Source organism: Sander vitreus, chromosome 1 (assembly GCF_031162955.1).
Source record: "Sander vitreus isolate 19-12246 chromosome 1, sanVit1, whole genome shotgun sequence".
NCBI classification, from domain to species: Eukaryota; Metazoa; Chordata; class Actinopteri; order Perciformes; family Percidae; genus Sander; species Sander vitreus.
In genome coordinates this window covers 9,365,168-9,392,852 of record NC_135855.1, presented here as the reverse complement: position 1 = coordinate 9,392,852, position 27,685 = coordinate 9,365,168, and the positions used below count along the sequence as shown (strand labels likewise).

Here is a 27,685-nt window from a genome sequence, read left to right as displayed (position 1 = left end):
ATGACAATTGAATAAGGTTATTGAACACTTTACTAAGGTATCTGCACTGTTGAGAATGAATGAATTTAGATAATCATGGCTCCTGAAAGTTTGTTCAACCAAATATTTATTAATTTTTTTGGGGGCATTTTTAGGCCTTTATGACAGCTTAGACATGAAAGGGGAGAGAGAAGGAAATTACATTCAGCAAAGGGCTGCAGGTGAACCTGCTGAGCCTCTGTATATGGGCACGCTCTATATTTAAGGCCAACTATTTTACCATTAAACACAAATGTGTGGGTTAAATCCAGCTGAGAACATGGGGAGCTATGATGTTCTGGAGGAGCGAAAAAAGGAATAAAATAAACCCATCTTCACTGAAACCAAGCTGTGGATGATTTTGGATCCAAATCTTTTTTCACGATTATACTTGCATTTTGTTTGTACTAGAATTGTGTACATGCTTTAATGTTAAAAAAAAAAAAGACACTTTATTCACCCTCTGTATGAGACGCTCTGTAGGAGCGCCTGTCTCTTGACTCCCTCCTCCCGAAAAAGCCCACTCTGCTCTGATTGGCCAGCTCGCTTCCTGGAATGTCCGGAGCACCCGCTATGTGTTTCACTCAAGGGGGTAAGCTTCTCCTCGGACCGCGATCCTCCTATGGCGCCATTTTGATGCTACGAAGCCATCACCTCCCATTGGCATTCCATTGACTGCCATTCATTTTGGCGCCACTTTGACAGCGAATAACTTTACATCTGAAGAGTTTAAAGACTCTTTGTCCATTGTTTATTTCTAAAGAAACACGACAATGTATAAAAGGCTCCATTACCTTGTAGCAAGGAAATGGGAGCGAGAGCTGAGCCCTGAGGGGAATGCAATTAATTGGGAGACAGTTTGGGACAACATTTTCCATTGCTCCAAGAACCCAAATCACCAGCAAATCCACGTCAACATATGTCATAGGACATATTGGACTCCTCAGAAGAGATATGTCTCTAAAGTCATTCCCACTCCCTATTGCACGTTCTGTCAACCTGAACAAACTGGAACTTTCCTGCATATGGTCTGGGAGTGTGATCAGGTGCATGAGTTCTGGAATAAAACAATATCAATAATATCTGATGTGATAGGATGTCGACTTCCTATTGACCCGATTGTTTTGTTACTTAATAACGACTCTAAATTACACCTGCTTGGGAGACAGAGGAAAGTTTGGCTAGCTGGCTCAACCGCAACCAAGAAAATGATAGCTCAGCGCTGGCAAATTAACAATGCCAAATCATCAACTTTAGACCTATGGAAAAAAAAGCAGCAGCACAAGTATCAGTCCTAATGACCTCAGCATCACATGAATTAGAGGAGAGTGACTAGGCAAGGTGTGATTTCTGTTTTGTTTATTTGTTTGTTTTTGTTTTCCTCGAGACCATGGGGGGTGGGAGAGGGTTTTTTGTTCTTGTTCAGTTGTATTTGTATGTTCTGTAAGTTCTAAATATAAAAAAACACAATAAGAAATTGATAAAAAAAAATAAACTCTGTTCTCTCCTGGAAACAACAACAAACTTCGAGCTAGCAAGCTACATGCGGAAATTCAAGTTTTGAAGAAGATTTAGAAAGTGCAAAAAGGCAGGCTTGCTTGGTTCTTTCAGGGAATGATTGTAAAGAGTTATAAAGAATATGTTTATTGCATTTACTCTCTAACTGGGACGTTTTGGGACCAATTGGTGGGATTGCTGTGGACGAAGTACACACGGAGATACGCTGGTAAGAGCTAATGAGGTTTAACCATGTATCCAGCTAATTTAAATATCTTACGTTACTGTATTGTGTGAACAGTTGACCTTATTTAATATTGTGGTGTTTTCTTTCGTGGAATGCAAATGTTCCACCAAAACAAGTTCCTTCCCGAGGTCATTTAGCAGAGCCACCGTTGCAGCGTCTAAAGCTTCTTGCTGCCCAAGACGATTGTAATTTGTTTGAAGAAATGCAAACAACCCACAGTGCTATGGAGATGGGGCTGGCAATGCAAGGAGCAATCACAGGAATAAAACTTTTTTTTCTGATTGTGTTCCGGCGGTTACATTCTAAAGCACAAATAAACACACACACCTTCGCACACCTCTGCACAACCATGAAGGTTGCCAGATTTTGTGTGAATGCAGAGCGTGAATGCACCACTGCTTTGTATCATACAGATGCTTAAGTGCTTTGTGCCTCGGTATCAGACCCTGCATGCTGTTATTGGCTAGGGCAAACAAATCCATGTGGGGCCCAAAGGCTCTTTGTTGATGCCCACTAACAGAAAAATAATAAAAGACAAAATTCAGGCAGAGGGCATCGTCTTTGCAGATACAGACATCACCCCACACAGCTATTGGGTCATTAAGGATGATTGAGAGTGATTATTGTTATACATTGTCTTTTAGAAAAATACACCACATTGTACTTTTGAACAATTAGGCTTAGAAAGAAAGTGTCAAACAAAGATGTTCTTCCCAAAAAACAGAAACACGTTTATATGTATATGTATTAGTTTGTTGTTTTTGAACCTATTATTTACTGTCTCCTTCACAGTCTATTTACACTGACACAGAGCTGTGCACTTTTGGCAATGCCTTTGTTGCAACCACAACGTAACAACGCTCAAGAATGGACTGGCTTACCTGTGGAAGAGTTTTCCAAAATGGTCTCCAATTGCTTGGGTTTATCAAACCTCAGTCTATTTGATTCCACCTGAAGTGTTGTCCCCCAACAGTGTCCTTCTTGGTATACTGCTCTTTTAAGGTGATGCACCTGTGCATTCTTAGGTGGGGGGGATTTGCTCTATTCCTCTTCCTTTCTTTGTGAACAACTTAAAGACGAGCATGATCATTGCTGAGTTGGCTGCTGGTGCAATCGTAGAAGTGAATGGAAATGGCCTCCTCTGGAAGCCTTTTTGGAGCCTTTGGCATTGCCATGAAGGCCTTTGTTGCCATGTCATAGGCATTTCAGTTATCCCTGTCGTCTTGCCTGTGCTTGCAAATGCAGATACTGTGTCACAGCCAGTGAAGGCCTGGCACACAGGAAGGGCCTTGGATTTGTCAGGACCCAAAGACTTGGAAATCCGATGGGCAGGTATGTATCTTAAGTTCTTGCCAGTCCCAAATGCCACCCACAGCTCCTCTATGTGCAGCGCTGACAAATGTGTAATGTCTGGGACTAGAACATCTGTGTCCACAGTGCGCAGGGTGACAGTAAGAATGCACTGCACCAGTGTACCAAATACGAAACTGTTGGGGACAAGCCAGAAGGTGGCATCAAATATGCCATGTCCAACAGACTGGATGGACTGATGGATCCAAGCGGTTATAGACCATTGTGGACAACTCTTCTACCGGCAAGCCAGTCCATCCTTGAGTGTTATTATGTTGTGGCCGCAAATGCAAAAAGGCCTCCATAAGTGCACAGCTCTGTGTCAATGTGGCAGAAGACTGGGAAGGATGGTTTTGACTTTCGGACCAATAACAAGAAGTTCTGACTGGCTATCCTCATGTTATAAGCCTAGCTCGTTTAACGAATAGCTCAGTGCTTAGTGTGTACGTGAGAGAGAGTGATAGCTGTTGGCTATCAGAGCAGAGAATAAATCAGCAGTTTACTTGTTAAGTGGTAGTAAATGTACAGTGTAGGTTTCAGTTTGTCTCTAAATTAATGCTGTCGCTCTTTAAAACCCAAGTAAAGTTATTTTGTCATGCTTCTCAACAACGCAACAAAACATAAAAGAGCTGAGGTAGCACAGGGAGAGAGCAGGAGTCAGCTGGAAAAAAAACTCCCGACACCAGATAGAGGATACAAGAGGACGGGGAGCCCGTCTACTACAAACCAATATATTGTAAAAAAGTATCGGGAGATGCAGCTCACGTATGTGATGACGACAGAACGTAGTTTTTACATATTCTTTAGTGTGCTTGCTGTAGTGTGAAATGAAAACTAACCAGATCAAATCTATACAATGTAACTAAAACAGGAACCTGAAATTAACAGTAGGGCGCAGATTCTAGATGTTATTTTATAACATCTTAGTTCTGAAGATCTGAAACCAATCGCCGATCATTTTTAATTCGTTGATCTACAATGTGATCGCCAATCAGCACAAGCTAAAACAAATGTGTTTTTTTAAGTAAATCGTTGTTTGACACTTTCTTTTTAAGCTTAGTTGTTAAGGTCATATTAAATACTGTTCTAAAATATTACTTTCAGTCACTGTATCATCACGGTTTATGAACAAAAGAATTACGTGTTCAAAACTCTACACAACATGCATGCAATAGACTGATAATCTAAAGTCTAGCATAGGTTCTCAGATACTGTGATTTCCTTCTTCAGTGTCACTAAATGCACCATTAACTATTTACTTGAACAGTTTATAATGTTGTAAATGGTATCATTGTAATCCTTGACCATCAAAACATAGGGGTATACATCACCTATTCTGTGTTACCATGTTTGGTTCAGGAGTTATGATGACACATAATTCGGTTATGGCGGATAGTAAAATGGCCGCCATGGCTGCCACGAGCCGTTTATGCGATGGCTCCCTTTCTGAAATTGTTCAGCACCCCAAACTGTACAAGTGTACCAAATTCCATGCTTTTATGAAAATGTTAACATAATTTTCACATATCATCCGGACCATCAGCTAGTTGAAGCTGGAGCTACTGCAACGGAGTATATAGCAGGACTTTGTACCGTGAAAAATCACTAATAAAGGCTTCTAAACCAAATATTACACAACCGGACATGTCCCAGCAGTAAAGTGACAGGAATTTGGGGAGAAATTACCAGCATTGGCTGAGATTACAGCTATGTCGCGTTAGCATGTAATATTAATAGTTAGCAGTATGCTAACGTTAGATTTTAGTGGAACGAAGCAGCACTTTCTACCATCAAAAATAGCAGATAAAGGCTCCCCTCATATCCCTCCCCCCACGCACAACCCCACCCAGATCTGGTCCAAACACAGACTCATACACGCAGACAGACACACACCAGCTGGGGCACATCACATCACAAAAAAAATTTAAAAATTATTATAAATAAATAAATTACTAGACAAAAGAGGGGGCAGCTCAGTCCTCCGTGTCGGAAAATAGGGTGAGGGAGTCAACTAAATCTAAAAGGGTTCCATGTGTTTAGGAATGTCAAGAGGGAGCCTTTTATAGATGCTCTAAGCTTCTCGAGCTTTAAGTTGTCAAGCACTTCTTTAATCCAACGGTCGTGTGTGGGGGGGCGGGCGAGCCTCCAGTTGAACAAGATCAGTCTCCGGGCTAGCAGAGATGTAAACACCAGGGCTCACCTCAATGCAACAGGGAGGTCCGCATCAGGGGAAATGCCAAAAATGGCTGATAGAGGGTTGGGTTGGACAGTGTGATTATACGCTCTGCTCAAGGTGTCAAAAAATGCTCATCCAGAAGGTTGTAAATTTAGGGCAAGACCAGAACGTGTGAGTATGGTTGGCGGGGGGACTGATTACATCTGTTACAGGCATCCCCGGGACAGTGGAGTATATTTTAGACAATTTTGCGTTTGTGTAGTGGGCTTTATGTAGGACCTTGCATTGGATTAGGCCATGACGGCGCATATGGAAGAAGAGTGAACCCACGCAGCTTTTGACAAAATACAAGGGCTCGCGGAGGCCGGGTATTGTGAGTCGTACAGTGCAGAAATGCATTTCTTACGGTTGGGGTCTGTCGCCAGGAGGAGTCAGTCAAGGTTTCGAGAGGGGGCAGTTAGAGAGCCAAGATGACATTGTTTACTGCCGTTAGCCATGTAGCAGAATATAGAAGCAATTTCTACAGTCAAAAATAATGTTAACACCGCAGTGGCTTAAAAAAAACCACTCCAGTCCTGCCTACTTGGAGCCGATGACCAATCATAGAAGGCCGGCTTAGAGCTGTGTAAGACTTAGCCAAGAGTTGAAAAAACTGTTGAAACCGGAGTGTTCAGAATAGTTGGAATTCAGAACATTTTTGCTCACAGAGATTTGTCAAAAATACCTTTACCTCATTATTTACCCTAATTTGAAGTTTTGGCCACGTTTAACATGACAATCCAACATTATAACATTGTAGATATACAGAAAACACAGAAAAGCATAATATGTGACCTTTTACTCTAATCTTTTCAGGGCCATGTCGTGAAATCAACAATGTCTTTATTAATTTCATTTTAAGTTAAAATATAATTATTTTAACTTGCAGTGAAAGATACAGTAATGATTGCGCTCCAGATGGAGGCAGCAATGCAATATTGCGGCTGCCGTAAATCATCACCGAAGAAGAAGACACGACGGAAATGCAATGGAAAACATGGCGGCGTCCTTGTAGACACATTTAGGGCAACTAGATTACAGTCCCAGTGTCCGCACTGACACTTTGGACACATCGCCGAAGCGACAGCTGGTAGACAGTATGTAGTATGTAGTATGTGGCAAGACAAGTCTCTAAACATGTTGACGCACTTCCTGAGCTGCTGTATAACCCTGCAGCCAGTGTGGAGGAGGCGGCCCGGCTGTAGATTCATGTCATCATCGGGACCCCCGTGGAGGCTCCTGTTCTTTGGCTCTGATCAGTTCGCTGTGGAATCTCTAAAACTCCTCACATCCAGCAGGTGCGAGTCCTACACAGAGCTCTTCTACACACCTTCCAGTGTTACACACTGCAATACACACTTAATTTTACCACTTTTACGTGTCTATTTGAACATATTGATACATTAGGTGAATGAGACAAAGCGAGACATTACAGGTTAAGATGCCTCACATTGAACAGTGAAATTATATATTTTTTACAACGAACATGGGTTAGACTCGTTTTGTTTTTCTGATAGAAAGTAAGGGATGTCAGTTCTGAAGAATAGTTATTTGTTTGAGATCCAATCACTCAGACCACATTAGGAGGTGGTCTGGGGGCTACATGTGTCCATAAATTCTTATAGCAGTGATAATGGGTGTGTCCTGGGCCACATTAAAGGGCAACTATTATATAGCATTTTCAGGATAATTCTATTATGCGACTTACTGTCGCAGAGTAGAGGAATTACCGTATAGTACAGGAGAAGCGCGCAGGCAGTTTCATCTCACATTAGCTGTTTAAGTTTAATTACTAATGTTAACTAGCATTTTAGTTAGCAATAATTAGTCCATGTTATCTCCTTACATATACCTACGTATATCTCCGTCTCTGCAAGATTGGGAATAATTGAGATTTCTCTTGGCACAGCTACCAGAAGACTTACAACTTTCAGACACGTTGCTCACGGCACATTTACGCCGTCTCTCTCAGTTGGAGGCTGCGCAGTAACGCTCAGCCATCACTGGAAAAGTGCTTCTAAAGGCCTTCACTGGTCTCCGTCTAGAGCACCGGGATCTGTTGGTCCATTCTTATATACTGTCTATGGTTACACTAGCTAGCTAGTAGCAGCTGGAGCTACTACAACGGAGTATAACGTTATAGCAGGGCTTTGTACTGTGAAAAATCACCAATAAAGGCTTCTAAACCAAATACTACACAACCAGACATGTCCCAGCAGTAAATTGGGGAGAAATGAGCAGCATTGGCCGCCTAGATTACAGCTATCTCGCGTTAGCATGCAACTACTTCATATTAAGCACTAGGCTAACGTTAGATTAGGGCTGGGCGATATGGACCAAAAGTCATATCCCGATATATTTAGGCTGAATATCGATATACGATATATATCCCGATATTTTTTCCGCAAAGTGAGAGCAAATGTTCAGTCAAAGCCAAATATGACATGTCACAAGTAGTTTTATTGAAACCGGCTATTTCAGTGAACAGCTGCAAAACCAAAACATCAGGAGTACCTTTTTTGAAATCAAAGCTCCATAAGGTGCACATTTAAATAAAAAAATATCTTAAATAAAAATAGCCTATAAAATAAAATAGGCCAATCTTTTTCTGAAATAAATATATTTATATGAGAAAAGTACAATATCAATATTTTTTTTAGTCTGACAACTATAAATGGCTTATTAAAATCAAATTACAGATTTTCTTCTCCTTTCTAACAAATAGATGCAAATAACGAACATTACAAAATAATAAAATATGACAAACCCTAGTAAGGGCAGCATTTATATATAAAGAAAGAACAAAATAAAGTGCTCAGTTTAAGAACATTTTTTTTTAAACATCAGCTTGAGATTACCTTTTCCTTTTTGTTAACTCAATTTCTTATCTGAACAGTCTCAACCAGTTGCACAAGAAACAGACTATCAACTCAATAAACATTTCCCCCCTTTTTTTACTTTGATAAACAGTAATGCTGTCTTGAGGTAGACATTAGAAGAAAGACAAGCGTGTCCTCCTTCATTTAAAGATTTTGTGCAAGAAACGCCAGCCTGTCAACGGCATCCGGCTTCAGAGATGCTCTGTGGCAGGTCACGATATTGCCACTGCAGCTGAAAACCCTTTCGGAGGGTGAACTGGTAGCTGGTACCAAGAGATACTTTTTTGCCAGGTGGCTCAGAGCTGGAAAGACAACTTCATGATCCTTTCATGAAGTTTGCGGTGAGCTTTGTTTCGGGGCTGGAGCTTTTTCGGGTTGTCGATGGCTTGCGGCTGGGGCTTCTGCAGCGCGCAGTTTCACACACTCTTCGTATTGCAGTTTGTGCCACTGTTTTAGGTGGTGAAAAAGATTTGTAGTGCTTCCACCCCTGGCTGTAACTTGTTTATGGCACTCCCTGCATATAACGTTATTTTGTTGCTCATCTGATACTTTGAATCCGAACTATCTCCAAATTACTGAGCCACTGCTTTTTCTTTTACTAACCAATTCCTCCTCTGCACGCTCCGCAGACGTTGTTGCTTTCTCCATGTTTGTTGAAGAGTGGCTGAGTGTCTGTTCCTGCCCCTCCCCCCTCTGTGCATGAAAGAGGAGGGGCAGGGAGCAGTGCAGAGAGCTCCGGGTCAGCAGCTTGCTTGGAGCAAGGATCACAGCGCAATTTGAACTATATTGATATATGCAATATGGTATAATTCCATATCACATTTAAAAATATAACGATATATTTTTTATATTGATATATCGCCAAGCCCTTCGTTAGATTGTAATGGAATGAAGCAACACTTTCTACCGCCAACAATTGCAGATAAAGGCTTCTGAACCAAACACTACCCAATCGGTGTATCATGTTTCAGCAGGAATGCTACCCGAAATTGGGGAGAATTTAACAAATTGGCAGCATAGATGACAACTTTCACTGCCGTTAGCATGTAGCTACTATAGTTAGCAGTGGACACTAATAAAATATAGCATCACTCTCTACAGTCAATAATCGCAGATAAAGGCTTTTTAACCAAATACTACATAACCGGGAATGTTAAGGACTAATGTGACCCGGAATTGGGGAGAATTTAACAACACTTGCAGCCAAGATGACATGTCACTGCTGTTAGCACGTAGCTAGCTACATGCGTCAATGTTAACACCACCGCAGTAGCATAGTAAAAAAAACACTCCAGTCCTGCCTACCTGGAGCAGATGACCAATCATAGCAGACCGAGAGTTGCATAACACTAAGCCGAGAGTAGAAAAAACTGTTGAAACCGGAGCGTTCAGAACTGTTGGAAATCTGAACATTTTAGCTCATGGGGATTTCTCTAAAATATGTTTACCTCGTTATTCTGCCTCTGATTGGCTTACCCTGGTATTCTTACCTTAACCAATCCCCACGCCTAAACCTAACTACGTTGACACGTCTAGTAGATCTGATCTAGCATCTACCCATTAAGGACCGCCTACTCAACTGTGAGTGGAACTGCAAACTCGTTATCGCTGTCCATGTTTCCATGACGTCAGAGCAAGTCGGGATCAAGTTGGACACAAATCTGTATTTGGCAGCGATCACTGGTGATCGATTCTGTGCATGCCTCGCTCATCTCGAACGAGTCTACATTCTGCTGCCAGGTCGGAACACCTGGGGCACGTTCAATCTCACAACGATGTGCACAGTTTTGCTGCTTCGTTTCCGGGTTGAGCGACACGTTTCCTCTCAACGGCCTTTGAGTTATGTTTTCTCTCGTTTGGTGGGTGTGTCTCTCGTTTAGTGGCTGTGTCACAGGTGATACCCAATCACTAGCTACATGTATGTAAACTCATGGTAGGCAGTCCGTACAGATGTTAAAACCAGGTCAAAAACGGCCCCCAGACAGTCAGAGATTAGTTTGTTCGTACAGGAAGCTGCCATTGCAATAAAAGGCTTGTTTCAGCATGTTGAATACTTTTTCCCTGTGGCATTCCACTTTGTTGTCATGATGGCGAGATGAAGCCTCATGAAGCATTGAAGCTTTCCAGCAAAGTGGTTCGCAAAAGGGTTAATTTCTCGAGGATGCATTTGCTCACAATACCACCTGTTGGTCAAAGAGTTTAAAACAGGCAGATATATTACAGATGATCTAGTGATCTGTGATAAACTGTATCAGATGGTTTTTGACTGAACTTTGCGCCAGTAAAGACTTAGAAATAATGATGATGAAAAAATGGCAAATGCACCTGCGCCCATCTTTGCGCCCATGGGCGAATTCTTGGCGTATTGCTATATAGCAACTTCACGCAGCAGATCAGTTTCTTCTCTCCTTCCTGCTCAGTTATAATAGCAGTTACAAACGTGCCTGGCTTTTAAAGGGAATGGGAGATGACATGTTGCATGTTACTCCCAAAACGCACCTATGATTAATTAAGACACTAAGTACAACCCTTTTAAACCATGTGCCCGGCGCACAGACCCTTATTTCTGCAGTCAAACTAGCAAAAGTGGATTTGGACATGCCCTAAATACACCTGAGCCATGTGCTTCACGCTGTGCGCTTAGATTGTTAAAATAGGGCACATGGTCTAAAACGATACAAGCCTCGATACGCGCTTCACGGAAAACTTGCGGGATTTCTCGACACATGCTTCGAAGCCTCAACACAGAACGTAACATCACTACTTTATTGCACATCACTATTTTTATGGATTGGAATGTTATAGGGATGTAACTATATGAAAATTTAACCTCACGGTTATAGTGAACAAAATTATCACGGTTTTCGGTATTATCACGGTATTTTTAAAAGTGTGTTCAATATGTTCAGAAAGCACTGATAGGCCTACACAAGCTGAAATAGTTTTAAAAAGTGCAACAGTGTTTGTTATATTACAAAAATATAGGCAACAGGCTTGTAAAAACTATTGAAAACTGGCTACTGAAACACTGGCCCGCTGTAGGGTGTCCAGTAAGAACTTGTACCAGAGATGTCTGACTTTGAGATCCAGGAAGATTTATCTAACTCGAACATGAAGTTAACTATGAAGTTGTATTTGACGTTACATGTGAAGTTGGATGTGGTTCTGAAATATAAACAAATAATAATGCACATTAATAAGCATCTGACTTACTATAAACATTATTTACCAAAACAAAATGTTATAGCTACCAGCATATAACAAGAAACAATACTAAGAATTACATTAATTTCTCTGTAATAATTAACATAAATGTAACATATTGCTCAGTAACACAAACTGAGAATAAGCCACATCTATTACAGCACACATATCTATAACGGACTAAACAGTGTAATACACCTTTAATAGCTAAGCACGTGGCTCCACACCGCTAGTCTGTTTACTGCCGATTGCACCTTGCTAGCAAATTGCCCTAACACAACCTGAATATCAACAAGTGGCTGCACAAGTCATATTAAACAATCTGCACAACTATCAGCTATGCAATAAGAAACACAGCAACAGCATTATTATCAAGGCGATAATATATCTCTCTCTCTCCAAATAAATGTCATGTCGTAACACGGGCTAAACTTATCCACATCGTAGCAGAACACTTAATGAAATATGAATTATTTAATGTTTACACAGATAACGAGGCAGTAAAACCCATGACAGACTCTCGTTACATCATCTCAGGCTAAGGCTGATAAATGTCCTGAGCGTTGTCATCTCCTCCTTCCCCCATGATTCCAACTTCAAGAAACGCACTGTAGGCTACGCAGTGCGCCCGTGCGGCAACTTCAGGAGACTTGGATGAAGCTGGGAACACGCGGTTTCCACACCGTGGTAATCCACCATGATAATGATATTTTAAATGAAAACTGTAATTGTTATCATCAACATTTTACTGTGGTTTACTGTTAAACCGGTAATCGTTACATCCCTAGAATGTTACAATTTCTTTATCTGTGTAGTTGTATTGAGTTAATACCAATGTCTGGTCTAAATTTCATGTGAGTAGTTGCATTAGATATAGACTATGTTTAAAAAATGACTTATTCTTTGATCATATATTTCAGGTTTAAATCCTAATCTTAAAACCTCCTTGTGTTTGGACAACATTTTACATTTTAGAAGTTTGGTTTCTTTTGTTATCCTGGCAATCCCATTTTCATGATGACCATCACTAGGTTAGGCCTGTTAAAATTATTAAATTGTCAATTATTTTACATAATTGCGATTTCTTTGTTTAACCGCAATAATTGCTAAGATTAGCTTAGGTCTAAAGGTGTATGACTGGTAATTGTTGATTTTGTTTAGATATGCCAAATTGTTATTATATAAGTGATTATTGGTTGGACTATATATTATTATTATTTCAATTGTTAGTTGTTGGCACTTGACCCTATATACGTTCATAGCAACAAAAATGACAAGAGGGGGTTAGTTAGAACAAATGTTTTATGATAATAAAGAGGTGTTTACTTCATAGGCTGTTTATTTGTGTTATTACATTTTCTGGGTCACATATCAGATATAACCAAAAGATGTATCCTGGAATTCATTCAAAATTTTAATTTGTTTAAAAAAAGTTATAAATAAATATTTTTATATTTGACTGAATGAGACAATTATATTGTTAAGAGCAATTATTTGTGAAATAATTGCACAGTAAAATTTGGAATTGTTACAGCTGTACCTTAAGGCCGTTTTATGGTTCTGCGCAGGCTCCACGCAGAGCTTTCGCCGTAGCCTACGTAAGTGGCCTGATGTTTATACTTGTGTGTGTTTGTGTGTGTGTGTGTGTGGGGGGGGGGGAGTGGGTGAGCGAGGGAGAGAGTGAAGGTGATTAGCTTCGGAGCGAGTACCAACTAGAGTCATAGTGAGAAAAACAAAGTGTCTCCCCTGTGTTTTCTGACCAAGGTGGGAAATCTTTAGCAGAAAAAGTTAACCCTCTCCTTGATTTCATTTTGTTTATGGAGAAGGAGAACCAGGAAATGAGTCAGGGGAAATGCAACTCTATCAAGCCACGGCCGAGTGACGTGCGTTGCTGCGACGTGTAGTTACATTTTTCGAGAGGTGCACGTCAGGCTACGGCGTAGGGTCCGGAGTAGACGCAGAGTGGTCTGCGGGGGTACGCCGTTGATTCTACGCAGAAGCATAAAAAGGCCTTTAGGTCTTAAATAAAGGTGGGGTTAGATTGCCAAGTCCAAATTTTCATTTCAATTCTAGTTAAGTCTAGTCACAGAAGGCTTAAAAACTGGTGACAATGGAATTTGTTGGACATCTTCATCTTGCAGCTCATTAAATTACTCTTGTACATGGGCTTCAACATGTTGGAATAAGGGAAGTGAGTGCATGATAACTAACCTCCATGTTCTGTTTGTAGGAGTTCCAGTGATAGGATAGTGGAGTCCCTTGAAGTTGTTACTTTGTCTGGTGACGTCCCAGTGAAGAGATTTGCTCAACAGAACCACCTTCCAGTCCACAGCTGGCCCCTTAACAACGTGGACGGACAGTTTGATGTTGGGGTGGTGGTGTCTTTTGGCTGTTTACTCCATGAGAGACTGATCAACAAGTTTCCATAGTGAGCTTTTTTGTTTTTGTCTATCTGTATGTTGTCTCTCATATGTGATAACACCGTCCTCAGTACCTACTGAACCTAAACCCATAGGCTGTCTCATAGAAATCTTATACCTGTCAATGGAGGTCACTGATCCAAACTTTAAGAAAAACTGGTGGCGAGAAGACAACTGCCTGAAATTATTATCCAACAATGTTTAGCATATCACACTGTATAATATAAACTGTGTTTGTCTGTCCATGCATCCGCTTTTTGATTGCAGCGGAATTTTAAATGTTCACCCCAGCCTGCTGCCTAGGTGGCGAGGACCAGCACCCATCTTCCACACCATCATGCATGGTGACACTGCGACAGGGGTCACCATCATCCAGATCCGCCCTCATAGGTAAACGGAGGGAAAAGCTCTGTGTTCTTTCTGTTTTGTCCTTACAAAACTTAAACAGATTTAGAATGTCTTCACATTGCAGGTTTGACGTGGGTCCCATTCTCCACCAGAAGCTTCATCAGGTCCCTGAGAACTGTACTGCTGAGGAGCTTGGAGCTGCGTTAGCCACGAAGGGAGCACATCTGGTGAGTTAATGCTAGAGGATGGTTACCTTGTCCTCTTTCTAACAGGATTTAACATAGTGGCTGTATTTGTATTCTTGTTTCCAGCTGATTGATACGCTCATGACACTGCCTGAGAGACTGGCACATAAAAGGGAGCAAAAACAGACAGGTGCAACCTTTGGTACGTAGCTTTAAACTACATAGACACAGTCATGCTAAATATAAAACAAGAGGACTTCCTTTAACTTACACATTAATTTTCTCCAATAGCCCCGAAAATCAATGCATCCATGAGCTGGATAGTGTGGGAGGAACAGACTTGTGACCAAATTGATCGTCTGTATCGTGCCATCGGATCTCGGGTAATGAGGACTGATCTGGACTGTTCACTCTGAGTCATGGAAGACACTGTTGACTATCACTGTACTGATCCTTCTCTTTGCCATCAGATACCTTTGAAGACCACATGGATGGGCAGGACAATAAAACTTCTGGATTTTGTAGGAAAATGTCACATTTCATTATTAGGTAAGTTTGTCAAAATCAAATGTACTGGCCATGAATATATTTACAGTACATGTACAGTATACTGTTTTTTTTCAATTCAGGTTTTTGGAATATCCAGTTTGTAAATGTAAAAACCTGGTTTCAGAAAGTGAAATTAGCCTAAATCCTGTTACTGAAAGATTAATATGCTTTAATATTAAATATGCTAGCTGGGTTGCTCTGATAGAAACTGTGATACTGTGACAACAACTGTAAACCAAAAACCCATTGACTTCTAGGTGAGGGAACTGGAAGTGCAAAAATGCTGCTAACTCATTTCCGGGTTTTAGAACTTGTTCCTGCACCACTCTGTAAGCAGCTTAGCTTAGCAGGGTGGCTGTGGTTTCGGTGGTAGAGTGGTCACCCCTCAAACACAAGATTGGTGGTTCGATCCCAGGCTCCTCCGGCCACATGTCAAAGTGTCCCTGAGCAAGACACTGAACCTCAAGTTGCTCCCTGGATGCTGTATGTATAGCTGTCTACTGCTCCTAATACTAAAGCCTACACATGATAATGTGCACCGCTAGTTAGGGCGCAGAGAGCAAAGCGCAAAGAGCAAAGCGCATGTCGTTACTAGGTAACGACATGCTGTGAGCGCAGTGAGCAAAGAGCAAAGCGCATGTCGTTACCTGTTATCTCATCAGTTGCGCTTTCGAAAGGTCAGCGGCAACTAGGTCAAACTTGAAATAATTTGAGCGCAGCGCAAAGCGGAAAATCCGAGCGGTGCACGACGCCAGGGGTAGCACAGGGGGTGGGCGCCACCACCTATCGTGTGTAGGCAGCTTTAGGATCGGTTAAATGCAGTAATTAAATTTCACTAATACGTTGTACAATACATTGCACACCTTTTTTTTTTTTTATGGTTTCGCTTTGTTCATTTCCAAAGGTTCAAGACGGTGTTTATAACAACTTTGAGTCATTCCATTTGAGTTCCATAGGGCACTGCAGTAATCAAGGGTTTATGCCTGACGAGGTGCATTAATGGTACTTCGCTGCACGTTGGACGATTCATGCCTCCTCCGTCGTCCATTAATTCCTGACAGTGGACACCTCAAAGGGCATTAACAGTCTTATACCATGGTGACTTGCCAAATAGTTTGTTTTTAAACCATTAATTTATATTTTAATGCGTTTTACAATCAAAATCTAAAGTTTTTTTCAAACAATAACTCTATTTCCCTGGTTACACCTGAGGGTTTGACTAATACCTGGAACAATCATTCCCATCCAATAAGGTTCTTATGCAATGTAAACGTTTGCTGCTCCAGTAAATAGGACGGACTAACAGGATATACAGTGGGGCAAAAAAGTATTTAGTCAGCCACCAATTGTGCAAGTTCTCCCACTTAAAAAGATGAGAGAGGCCTGTCATTTTCATCATAGGTACACTTCAACTATGAGAGACAAAATGAGAAAAAAAATCCAGAAAATCACATTGTAGGATTTTTAATGAATTTATTTGCAAATAAATATGCAAAATAAATATTTGGTCACCTACAAACAAGCAAGATTTCTGGCTCTCACAGACCTGTAACTTCGTCTTTAAGAGGCTCCTCTGTCCTCCACTTGTTACCTGTATTAATGGCACCTTTGAACTTGTTATCAGTATAAAAGACACCTGTCCACAACCTCAAACAGTCACACTCCAAACTCCACTATGGCCAAGACCAAAGAGCTGTCAAAGGACACCAGAAACAAAATTGTAGACCTGCACCAGGCTGGGAAGACTGAATCTCCATCCATCTTCCATCCATCTTCATCCGCTTATCCGGGGTCGGGTCGCGGGGGTAGCAGCTCCAGCAGGGGACCCCAAACTTCCCTTTCCCAGGCCACGTTAACCAGCTCCGACTGGGGGATCTCGAGGCGTTCCCAGGCCAGGTTAGAGATATAATCCCTCCACCTAGTCCTGGGTCTCCCCCGAGGCCTCCTCCCAGCTGGACGTGCCTGGAACACCTCCCTAGGGAGGCGCCCAGGGGGCATCCTTACCAGATGCCCGAACCACCTCAACTGGCTCCTTTCGACGCAAAGGAGCAGCGGCTCTACTCCGAGCTCCTCACGGATAACTGAGCTTCTCACCCTATCTCTAAGGGAGACGCCAGCTACCCTCCTGACTGAATCTGCAATAGGTAAGTAGCTTGGTGTGAAGAAATCAAGAAATCTGTGGGAGTAATTATAAGAAAATGGAAGCTATACAAGACCACTAATAATCTCCCTCGATCAGGGGCTCCACGCAAGATCTCACCCCGTGGGGTCAAAATGATCACAAGAACGGTGAGCAAAAATCCCAGAACCACAAGGGGGGACCTAGTGAATGACCTGCAGAGAGCTGGGACCAAAGTAACAAAGGCTACCATCAGTAACACACTACGCCGCCAGGGACTCAAATCCTGCAGTGCCAGACGTGTCCCCCTGCTTAAGCCAGTACATGTGCAGGCCCGTCTGGAGTTTGCTAGAGAGCATTTGGATGATCCAGATGAGGATTGGGAGAATGTCATATGGTCAGATGAAACCAAAATAGAACTTTTTGGTAAAAACTCAACTCGTCGTGTTTGGAGAGGAAAGAATGCTGAGTTGCATCCAAAGAACACCATACCTACTGTGAAGCATGGGGGTGGAAACATCATGCTTTGGGGCTGTTTTTCTGCAAAGGGACGAGGACGACTGATCCGTGTAAAGGAAAGAATGAATGGGGCCATGTATCGTGAGATTTTGAGTGAAAACCTCCTTCCATCAGCAAGGGCATTAAAGATGAAACGTGGCTGGGTCTTTCAGCATGACAATGGTCCCAAACACACCACCCGGGCAACGAAGGAGTGGCTTCGTAAGAAGCATTTCAAGGTCCTGGAGTGGCCTAGCCAGTCTCCAGATCTCAACCCCATAGAAAATCTTTGGAGGGAGTTGAAAGTCCGTGTTGCCCAGCAACAGCCCCAAAACATCACTGCTCTAGAGTAGATCTGCATGGAGGAATGGGCCAAAATACCAGCAACAGTGTGTGAAAACCTTGTGAAGACTTACAGAAAACGTTTGACCTCTTTCATTGCCAACAAAGGGTATATAACAAAGTATTGAGATGAACTTTTGTTATTGACCAAATACTTATTTTCCACCATAATTTGCAAATAAATTCATTAAAAATCCTACAATGTGATTTTCTGGATTTTTTTTTTTCTCATTTTGTCTCTCATAGTTGAAGTGTACCTATGATGAAAATGACAGGCCTCTCTCATCTTTTTAAGTGGGAGAACTTGCACAATTGGTGGCTGACTAAATACTTTTTTGCCCCACTGTATTTATAGTCCACTCAGCTCATAGAACCCTTCAGCTCAGACAGCTATGAGCCAGAAAGCTAACATTATGCTAGCAAGATTCAGAGTCAATGACATTGTGTATGGTTGACAAACGGTAATATAATTTGACAGTATGTTTCACAACAAGACAAGCTAGCTATCAGCCATGTCATTGTCCCCAAATCAATATAAAGATTTTCAGGAACAAATTATCGTCCGTGTGTACTGTTGGCCGCAGCCTGAAGTAGCGAACTGAACAGCGACCGGGATGAGAGATGATCGCTGTGAAACAAAGTCAGTTTATTTTTACTATGGTTCAGAGGGGCGGTGCAACTTACTTCTTGCAGCCTGCGTGTCAGTGCCATCCTGTAGTGTTCAGAGGACGAGACACTAAAGGACTCCACTCAGTGTTGGAAAGAACAGATTCACATTTTCTTTTTCTTTTAATTTAGCACATAAATTTAGAATGGTAAACAGTCAGTTTGACTGGAAATCATTTAGTAGGTGTCCTATATCACTTTTTTTTTCAGCCAATCAGAATTAAGTATTCACCCAGACCATGGTATAAGAAACATTAATATACACTTGATTGTATTTATTTCACTACTCGATGCACTCTGTATGCTGAATGTTTATTTCTAACGTGACAGCTGCTCATTCTACAGCTCTGACTGTAGAGTCTGCTATCTGATAGATTCAAGGTCTGAAGGTCTGACACTGTCCCATAATGGAAATCACTTTTTAACCAAATAAAATGTATTCTATTGATTGTATATTATCTGTGATATTTACGAATTGACTAACTCAGATTTTCTGCATAGCTGCAAAGGTTCTCGTTGCAAAAAACCTGCACGGCTGTGTTCGCTGCCATAACTAATGTAACATTTCACCTCAACAAATCAGAATCAGAAAGGGTGTTATTGCCAAGTACGTTTTTTAACACATACAAGGAATTTGTTTTGGTGTTGTTGGTGCACATCACAAAAAAAAAAAAAAAGTTTGCCTTTATAATGTATTTCCTCTGCTGAGAATCTGTACTGCTCTTAGAGAATATCGCCAGGAAAAGGCTAACGGATATATTCTGTCTCTAAACACTTTCCCTCCAAAGAGGGTCTGAAACTAACTAAATAAATAATGAGTTACCATGGCGACCTAGCCAGGTTAGAAGAGAGCCACATTAGTGACATTGAAAACTCTGACTTTAGGCTCAACATACCTCGCCAACCCACATATCCCGCTTCGTGGTACACCCTCAGGAGACTGCTGTGTGTCGTTAAAAGTACTCTAGTAAACTTTTGAATAGGGATATTTTCAGAACCAGAGGCTGCATCCTCTGAGCGATAGGCCGGATGGCATTGAGATTTGATGTGTGTGCGTGTGCTGTTGACCTATGCTACCCCAGTAATGTGCTTTGACCCTGAGCTGTCATCACATGTTTGCAGATCAAAGACGGAAACTGGTCCCTGGCTCATTGAGCTATCAGAAGGAGTCCAACACTCTGGCTGTCTGCTGCAAGGTATGTTAAACTTCGTTAGCTGTATTTAGTTTACTACTGATAATGACTTAAAGCTGCAAACCCACGTGAAGCATGAAATTATATAAATTAATTTGAATTTTAGTTTTTTTTTTACATGATGTGTAAATGGCCTGAACATTAGAATTCAGATGTGATAACTTGTGCAAATGTCCCTGATATCGCTCAAAATAATTTCACAGTAAAGCCTTTTTGACAAGCATGTTACATACTTTAATGTCATATTAAAGCAGGGTGTCCAAAGTTTTAATGCCAGGGGCCACATGGAGAAAAACACAATTTCACAGAAATGTTGACGTTTGGTAAACTGTAGATAGTAAGTGTGCAGTATTATCATTACTCATTTGTCTTACGAAAAGTCGAAGCTTTACAACAAATTGTTTCATGTGTGCATACATTTTTACTGAGTGCAGTTGATCTGAAAAAATTGCCATTGCTGAGCCGCCATGCTAGCTGCCAGTTGTCCAGGTCGGACTTATCACAAATCTTTGGTCTGAGCTGGGCTTTTCTCTGGTTTATTTATTATTCCACTTAATCATGCTGCGTAATTAATTATATTATGCTGGGTAAATTGTTCCACAGCTGAAGCCTGTTCCAGTCCAGCTAGGGACCTTTGTTGCACGTCATTTCCTATTTCTCTCCCCATCATTTCCTGTCATCACTCTACTGTTTGCTAATAATGAAACAAAATCATCATAATGTACATTTCCAAAGCATTTATTATTAGTACAGTAACAAAGTCATGTCATAGGCTACTCGCACATAAGAAGCTGGGTCCAATCTAGTTTAATGATAGCCAGACTGAATGAAGGGGTGCCGTCTGTGGGCCGACGTGCTTTTTGGGCCGACCGCCGACACTTATTTTTTTATTATTAATTTTTTTTTAAATTGTCCGGCACATGAACCGGCCCATAAAAGTGGTAGGCCAAGATCGGCGGCCCATTGTTTTTTCAATTGACACTGGGCTGCTGGCCCAATTTACACTTTAGTCAAAAATATATATAGTGATAGAGATCATAGAGAAGAAACGCAAAGGAGGTGCAGAGAAGCTGCGTGAGAAAAAGAAACAGGCCCTTCAGGCAGACGCTGCCAAATGTGTCAAATTGACAGACATGTTTTCGGCAGTAGCAGGACCTTCATCAGCTCCCGTGGCTGATGATAGTGGTGGTGGTGTCGGTGTCTGTGTCGGCGGCAGTGGCATGCACAGTGAGGAGGAGATTCAGGAGGAGAGGGACAGAGATGAGGGAGTAAGGGTAGAACCTGCAGAAAGCAGAACTCCCCTTAAAAGACTTTGCCCCTTGATAAACCTGAGCCAAAAACAAGTGGTGGACAAACTGTTTATGATAACACTGAGGAGTATAACTATATATATCTGTCTTTTTTTTTTTTATGTTTTCAATATTATGGTTATTATTTCATCTTGTTGTTATTACATCTTTTTGTGGTGATGATGAGTGGGGGCAGGGTTGTGTTCATGTTATGAGCTGCATGTACTGTTTTATTATGAATCAAAATAAAAACTAATAATCTTAACAAAGAAAGTATGGGGTTTAGAGCTGTGGAAATGTACATTATGCTGAATTTATCCACACAACAGGTGAACATGAAGGAAGTGTAATTTTTAAGGCCTGGTTCTAACCCTGTAATGTTTTGAATGTAGCACAATATATTTTGTTGCATTGTGTTTATCTATTAATTGCATTTTGGAAATGATAACGTACATTTTTAAAAGAAGTTTTTCATTTGTTCAAAAGAGGAAACGGGCCCAAGGCACTCTTCTTGCAAAAACATTTAAAAAGCCTTTATTTAAATGGCTATTTCATACTGAAATCTTAGATGGGCAGCAACCCACGCGTAGTGGCAAAAAACTGCCTTCTTCAGGGTTAGTCCTCAAGACACAATTTCCCCTTTAGTAGACACCATGATTACAAACACCTGATAATTGTAATTGTAAACAGGCCTTGGACTGGTTAGCCAGGAATGAGTCAATTATCATAAAACCAGCTGATAAAGGAGGAGCAGTGGTGGTAATGAATAAGGACACATATGTTGAATAGGCCTCACACCAATTGGAGTACCCATATTCAGGGTATCACAAACTGTCCTCTAATCCATTAAGTAACACACAGGAGACATTGAGAGGAATGCTATCTACAGTTAAGGAAGAGGAGTGGATTACCAAACGAGCATGATTTTTTTTTTTTTTATAGTGTGAACATACCAGGATACCCACTTTTTACATGCTCCCCAAGGTTCACAAGAATCTCAGTTCTCCTCTAGGGAGGCCTATTATTTCATCCCTTACAGAGCCTGCCTCTGAATTTGTAGACTTTCATATCAAGCCCCTGACTCAACATCCTTCATCCCTCCCTTCATACATCCAGTACACCACTTATGTTTTGAAGGTCCTACATGAAATGAGAATTCCTGCTGATTGTTTCTTGTGTGTGTTCCATGTTCCAGGATGGCTGGGTGGGATTCAAGGCAGTGCTCCTGAAAAAAAGGCTGACAGCGGCCGACTTCTTTAATGGCTACCTGCATCAGACAGTGCAGAAGAAGACACCCTATCAGACAACCGAAGCTCTGTTTGTCAGCAGAAAACGAGCAACTGAGGAGCATCAGATGTCAACATCAAAGTTGTGATGCAACAATAATTAGTTTTTTCCTTAATGTGAACACTGCAGACATGATTTTACCTATTGGAATTTACTGAAGTGAATGTGTTACTCTTGTCTGTTTTAAGACATCTGCATGTACAAAATATATATATATATATATATGTATATATATATATATATATATATATATATATATATATATATATATATATATATATGTGTGTGTGTGTGTATATATATATATATATATATATATGTATATATGTATGTGTGTGTATATATGTATGTGTATATATATATTTTTGTACTGTACTGCTACAACTATATTAATCATTTATTTGCAATAAATACAATTGATGAAACTTTTTTTTTTTGTTATAGCAGGCAGATCATGTTTGCAATCGTGCAGCTAGGAAAGTAAAAACCAATGGCAGCTTTACCAACTTTTGATATCACCCTTGAAACAAGCAGAAGGCCTGTGCCACAGTTCTGAGGTTCACATTTGATAAGCAACGAGGTACTGAGGAGCAAGGCTTTATAGATGGGAAATACAATTTATACACATTTTTATATATATATTGTAAAGCTAACTTGCAGGCAGTGCTGAGAACAGAGTGGTATGATGTGCACAAATTTGCTCCCGCAAATTCTGGTAACATCACTGGATTATGTACAGCCAACATGTATATGCTTGAACAGCAATGGACCACTTGGGGACTCTACACGTTAATACAAGTTCCTTAGGCTACGTTCAGACTGCAGGCAAAAGTGGCCCAAATTTTTTTGGGGCCAAATGACCAGGTCAGACTTCTTCAGAAGTAGTGGGAACACTCAAATCTAGCCCAGATCTGATTTATTCAAGTCCGATTCAGGCCACTTCCATATGTGGTCCTGAATCAGACCCAGGTCAGGTTTTTTTTCATTGCAGCCGCAGTGTGAACACCCAAGCGGATTTGATGCAACTTTTACGTCAGTAACCCTCGCTGCGCCCTCTCTTCTCGCGGGGAGGGACGGGGCCCCCTGATCCCGGTTCGGCTGTCAACTGGGGGCAGACTGTCCCCAGTGCGCCCCCAACCGCGCTAGCGCCGCCAGGGCGGGGATTGGCTCACATAAAAGGCGGCAGGGGTCTGTTGCGATGTCTGCAATCCACCTGGCCTGTCTTGAAACACGGACCAAGAAGTCTAGCGCGCACACAAGTCAGAGGGTCACCCCGTGGGGCAATGAAAGTGAGGGCCGGCGCACGCCCGCTGAGGTGGGATCCCGGTCGCTCGGGGTCGGCCGCACCACCGGCCCGTCAGCGTGCTGCGTCTAATGTCATTGTTCTTGTTCTTTTGCGCATGCGGGTCAGTTCGAAACCGCAAACAGTTCACACTGGAATCTGATATAGGCCATATTTTAAAAGGTAATATGAGTGGCCAAACAAAAAATCGGATCTGAGCAAAAAAATCTGAATTAAGCATTAAGATTTGCGGTGTGAACATAGCCTCTGGCCACGTCCACACGTACCAAAACAATCTCTTTTTTCCCTGTCTTCCCTGGAACCATGTAAAAAAAAAATGTGTCCAAACGGATCCATTTGTAAAAGAGTCAACATGCTACTTCACATTCTAGGCCTATAGGTGGCGTTTCTGCTACAGAAATTCACCAAGAGAAGAAGAGCATATTCTTCATTTCCACTTCCGTTCATAACATGAGTAGACTTTAATAACTTTCACCACTGCTCATTTTATAAAGGCCACCGCAAGAAAACGTGTCTTTGTTTACATTGTGTAGCTAATGTGCTGTTGGATTGCTTTTTATTTTGCAGTTCTGTCTGCCATCGGACATGATTGCAGCGCAATGATGATTGCAGCAATAGCAGAGCTAATGTTAGCACGCTAGCTAACATCAGCAGTCAAACAATGATCCAATGTCTTTTTGATAATCTAGCTACACGTTTTTTTTGCGGTAGCCTTTCTACAATAAACTGTGCTAAAAGTTACTATAATCCGTCCAAGGAGTTGATAAGCAGACAAATTAGCTAGCTAGTTGATAAGTTGTCTACTTCCACTTTATAAACGGATAACCATAGCAGCTAACTTTGTCCCTGCTGGAGTGGTCAGCTACTTTAGCGATATTTAACGTTAGCTAGCTACATAACGTTGCAGTTGTGTCAGTGGCCGTGCACTAGCTAGTGCGGGCTATGAGGTCGAGGGGTGTGGCGATGACATCATCGATTCGCACTTAAAAAAAATGTGCGTCCAAACAGATACATTTGTAAAAGACTCAAGTCGCTACTTCATATTCCAGGCCTATAGGTGGCGCTGTTTTTGCTACAGAAATTCACCAAAAACAGAGAAGAAGAGCATAGTCTTCAGTCACTCCCGATCATAACATAAGGTGACCAGATTTCTGAGACAAAATCCGGGGACATTTTCAGCTCAGAAGCGTAAATACCTCCAAAACAGGTAATTTTTTATCTTTGTAAACTTAAAACTGGGACACTGCCCCAGGGGCGTCACTAGACCTAGAGCTGCACTGGGGCGCAAGCTCCCCTAGGGGGGGTCCATGGGCATGCTCCCCTGTAAGAAATTTTTGTGTATTTTAATGTTTAAATGCATCAATCTGGTGCACTTTGAAAAGAAATTCAGAGGTTAGACTTGATTATTCATATATCTATGGATGGGAATATTTGTGCTGTAACCTGAGGTATTTTGCACTTCAGAATTTTAACCATGCACACACAGGTGGAATAGTTTATTTCTTCATATTTTTGCTTTAATGTCACTAGGAAGCATACCAGTAGAAATATATATTTATATTTGTAAGTGGGATATATATATATATATATATATATATATATAAGTAAGTGGGATTGTCTGGAATCTGGCAATATAATAACCATTATGGTGGAATACACTGGCTAAGCAATTTACAAAAAATATCTGTACTGACATAAATAGTTTACATGAGAATACATTATAAAGTTGTAGACCATGTAGAAATTGTGTTGCAATTTCAAAACCGGATTACTCAGGAACCGCTTGTTGTACTGATGCATGTGTTGAGTGAAGAGTTTGTGAGATATTTCACAGAGTAATGGGTGTGCAGAGATTTATGCAGAATGCAAATATGATAACATTTCATGTAAGTTCAATGTTAATTTTCTTGCAGTTTGTCACAGCAATGGGGTTTACACTTTTTCATGCGCCATATCCATGTCACATTCTTATTAGGGGCTGAGCCCCCCTAAAGGTCTGATCCTAGAATCGCCCCTGCTGCTACTTCATACTTGTTCCACTACACCTCAGAGGGAAATATTGTAATGTTTACTGCACTACATTTATCTGACAGCTTTTGCTTTATTGCTTCACGCTGGGCTTGTTTCTGCAACAGCTCATTGACTATCGGATACAATTAAAACTATTATTCCTACTACTATAGACATTGGTCCAGTATTAAACGAGATCACTGCAGTCGGAAACAGCGAAACAAGCTACAATGTAAGTTAATAGGACGTCAATTGTACAGCTTGTTTTTACGTTCATAAAAGTGCTCGTTTTGCCACTGACAGACTCAGATTATTATTCTAAGTGTCTGACAACATTATGGAAAGTATTTCTAAGGAGGTCGACCTTTCTGTTAAAGAGTAAGATCCTTTTTTTAAAACATAAAAAGTCCGCGAAATTGCGTTCGCTAAACCCACCAGACTCCATGTAAATAAACAGTAATTTTAGCATCGTAAAATGGGCATTCTAGCTGGCTGTCTTGAGCCTGTGCGTGTAGGGTGCACGACTATTCCATTCCAATTTCGGGTCTGTCAGTCACAGTGAAAACCGGGGACATTTCCGGGTACTGTCCCCGGAAACCTGGGACGTCTGGTCACCCATTGTAACATGCTAGACTATAATAACTTTCACCACTGCTCATTTTATAAAGGCCGCCACAAGAAAACGTGTCTTTGTTTACATTGTATAATGTGCTGTTGGATTGCTTTTTATTTTTAAATTCTGTCTGCCATCGGACATGATTGCAGCGCGCTAGCTAGCAGAGCTAACGTTAGCACGCTAACGCTGCTAGCTAACATCGGCAGTCAAACAAACATCAATGATCCAATGTCTTTTTGATAAACTACACGTTTTTCTTGCGGTAGCCTTTCTACAATAAACCGTGCTAAAAGTTACTATAATCCGTTCAAGGAGTTGATAAGCAGACAGATTAGCTAGCTAGTTGATCAATTGTCTACTTCCACTTTATAAACAGCTAACCATAGCAGCTAACGTTAACGTTATGTTCCTGCTGGAGCGTCAGTTACTTTAGCGATGTTTAACGTTAGCTACATAACGTTAGAGGTCGAGGGGTGATGACATCATCGATACGCACGTATGCGGTTTCGCTGTCCAAACGAAGCCAAAAGGGAGCCGTTTTCGAATTTTTTCACCCTGGGACCAGGTTTAAAATAAGTGCGTTTTCAGGCGGTGCGTTTACAGAATTCATTTGGACAATCGGCCCAAACGATGCAAAACGTGCGTTTGCATCAAAAAGCGTCTCTGTGTGGATGGCCCCTCAGACACAGAGATAATAGATGCTGCTCTTTTGGATTATGCAAATCAGCCAGGCCCATGCCTCAAGCCTTTTCATTAATGGGGCAGCTGTGGCTCAGGTGGTACAGTGGTCTCCTACCAATCGGAAGGTTGTAGGTTCAATCCCTGGCCCTGCAATCCCATGTCGAAGTGTCCTTGGGCAAGACACTGAACCCTGAATTGCTCCTGATGCTGCACCATCGGTGTGTGAATGTTTATCTGATGAGCAGGTGATATCTTGTATGGCAGCCTTGGCCACCAGTGTATGAATGGTTCTTCTACTATGTTAAAGCGCTTTGAGTAGTCGTTAAGACTAGAACAGCGGTTTATAAATACAGTACATTTACATTAAGATGTAAGGACTAACTGTCCTTAATTAATCGCAACAATCCCAAATGAGAACCACTGTTGTTATTTAGTCTTAGATCATTTATTAACTCTGGAGGGTGTAGCGATGATGAAGGAAATACCAAATAATCAACTAATTGTCTGTGGACACTCTGCACACATACTGTAAGAGTGATTGCAGTCGTGGGTTGAAAAAGAGTGTTACTTGACCGGAGCAACAGAGAAAGCTTTGTGTAGTTTCCTTAGAACAGGATCGGATTACCTTATGTACTGTAATCATATGTGCATTGTCAGACTAACATATAACATTGTGTCAGAATGCACAGGATAACCATCTGGCCCATTGGCTGCAGGACCTGGAGGACAAATTTACGACTACAGCCAAGAGCCCTGATATCCGGCCCTT

At 41.3% G+C, this 27,685-nt stretch overlaps 1 protein-coding gene across 2 annotated transcripts; it reads left to right on the top strand.

The window, feature by feature from the left end:
• Positions 1 to 6,436: 6,436 nt before the first annotated feature.
• On the top strand, positions 6,437 to 22,535 carry mtfmt (mitochondrial methionyl-tRNA formyltransferase). Of its 2 annotated transcripts, none has more exons than XM_078261851.1 (9): positions 6,437 to 6,625; positions 13,641 to 13,838; positions 14,122 to 14,220; positions 14,303 to 14,405; positions 14,490 to 14,565; positions 14,655 to 14,746; positions 14,834 to 14,912; positions 19,660 to 19,733; positions 22,215 to 22,535. In XM_078261851.1, the coding sequence occupies exons 1-9, from the start codon at positions 6,441 to 6,443 to the stop codon at positions 22,392 to 22,394; spliced, it is 1,086 nt and encodes a 361-aa protein (XP_078117977.1). In that variant the 5' UTR covers positions 6,437 to 6,440; the 3' UTR covers positions 22,395 to 22,535. The 2 variants fall into 2 exon arrangements, with proteins under 2 accessions (XP_078117977.1, XP_078117891.1); XM_078261765.1 differs by having other exon boundaries at positions 14,098 to 14,220.
• Positions 22,536 to 27,685: the final 5,150 nt, after the last annotated feature.

Bases quoted from the DNA above. Each gene is read 5' to 3' on its own strand.
- mtfmt (XM_078261765.1), top strand. From the start codon at position 6,441: ATGTGGCAAGACAAGTCTCTAAACATGTTGACGCACTTCCTGAGCTGC. The intron at 6,626-13,640 runs GTGCGAGTCCTA...TTCTGTTTGTAG, and splicing joins AAACTCCTCACATCCAGCAG to GAGTTCCAGTGATAGGATAG. The intron at 19,734-22,214 runs GTATGTTAAACT...TCCATGTTCCAG, and splicing joins CTCTGGCTGTCTGCTGCAAG to GATGGCTGGGTGGGATTCAA.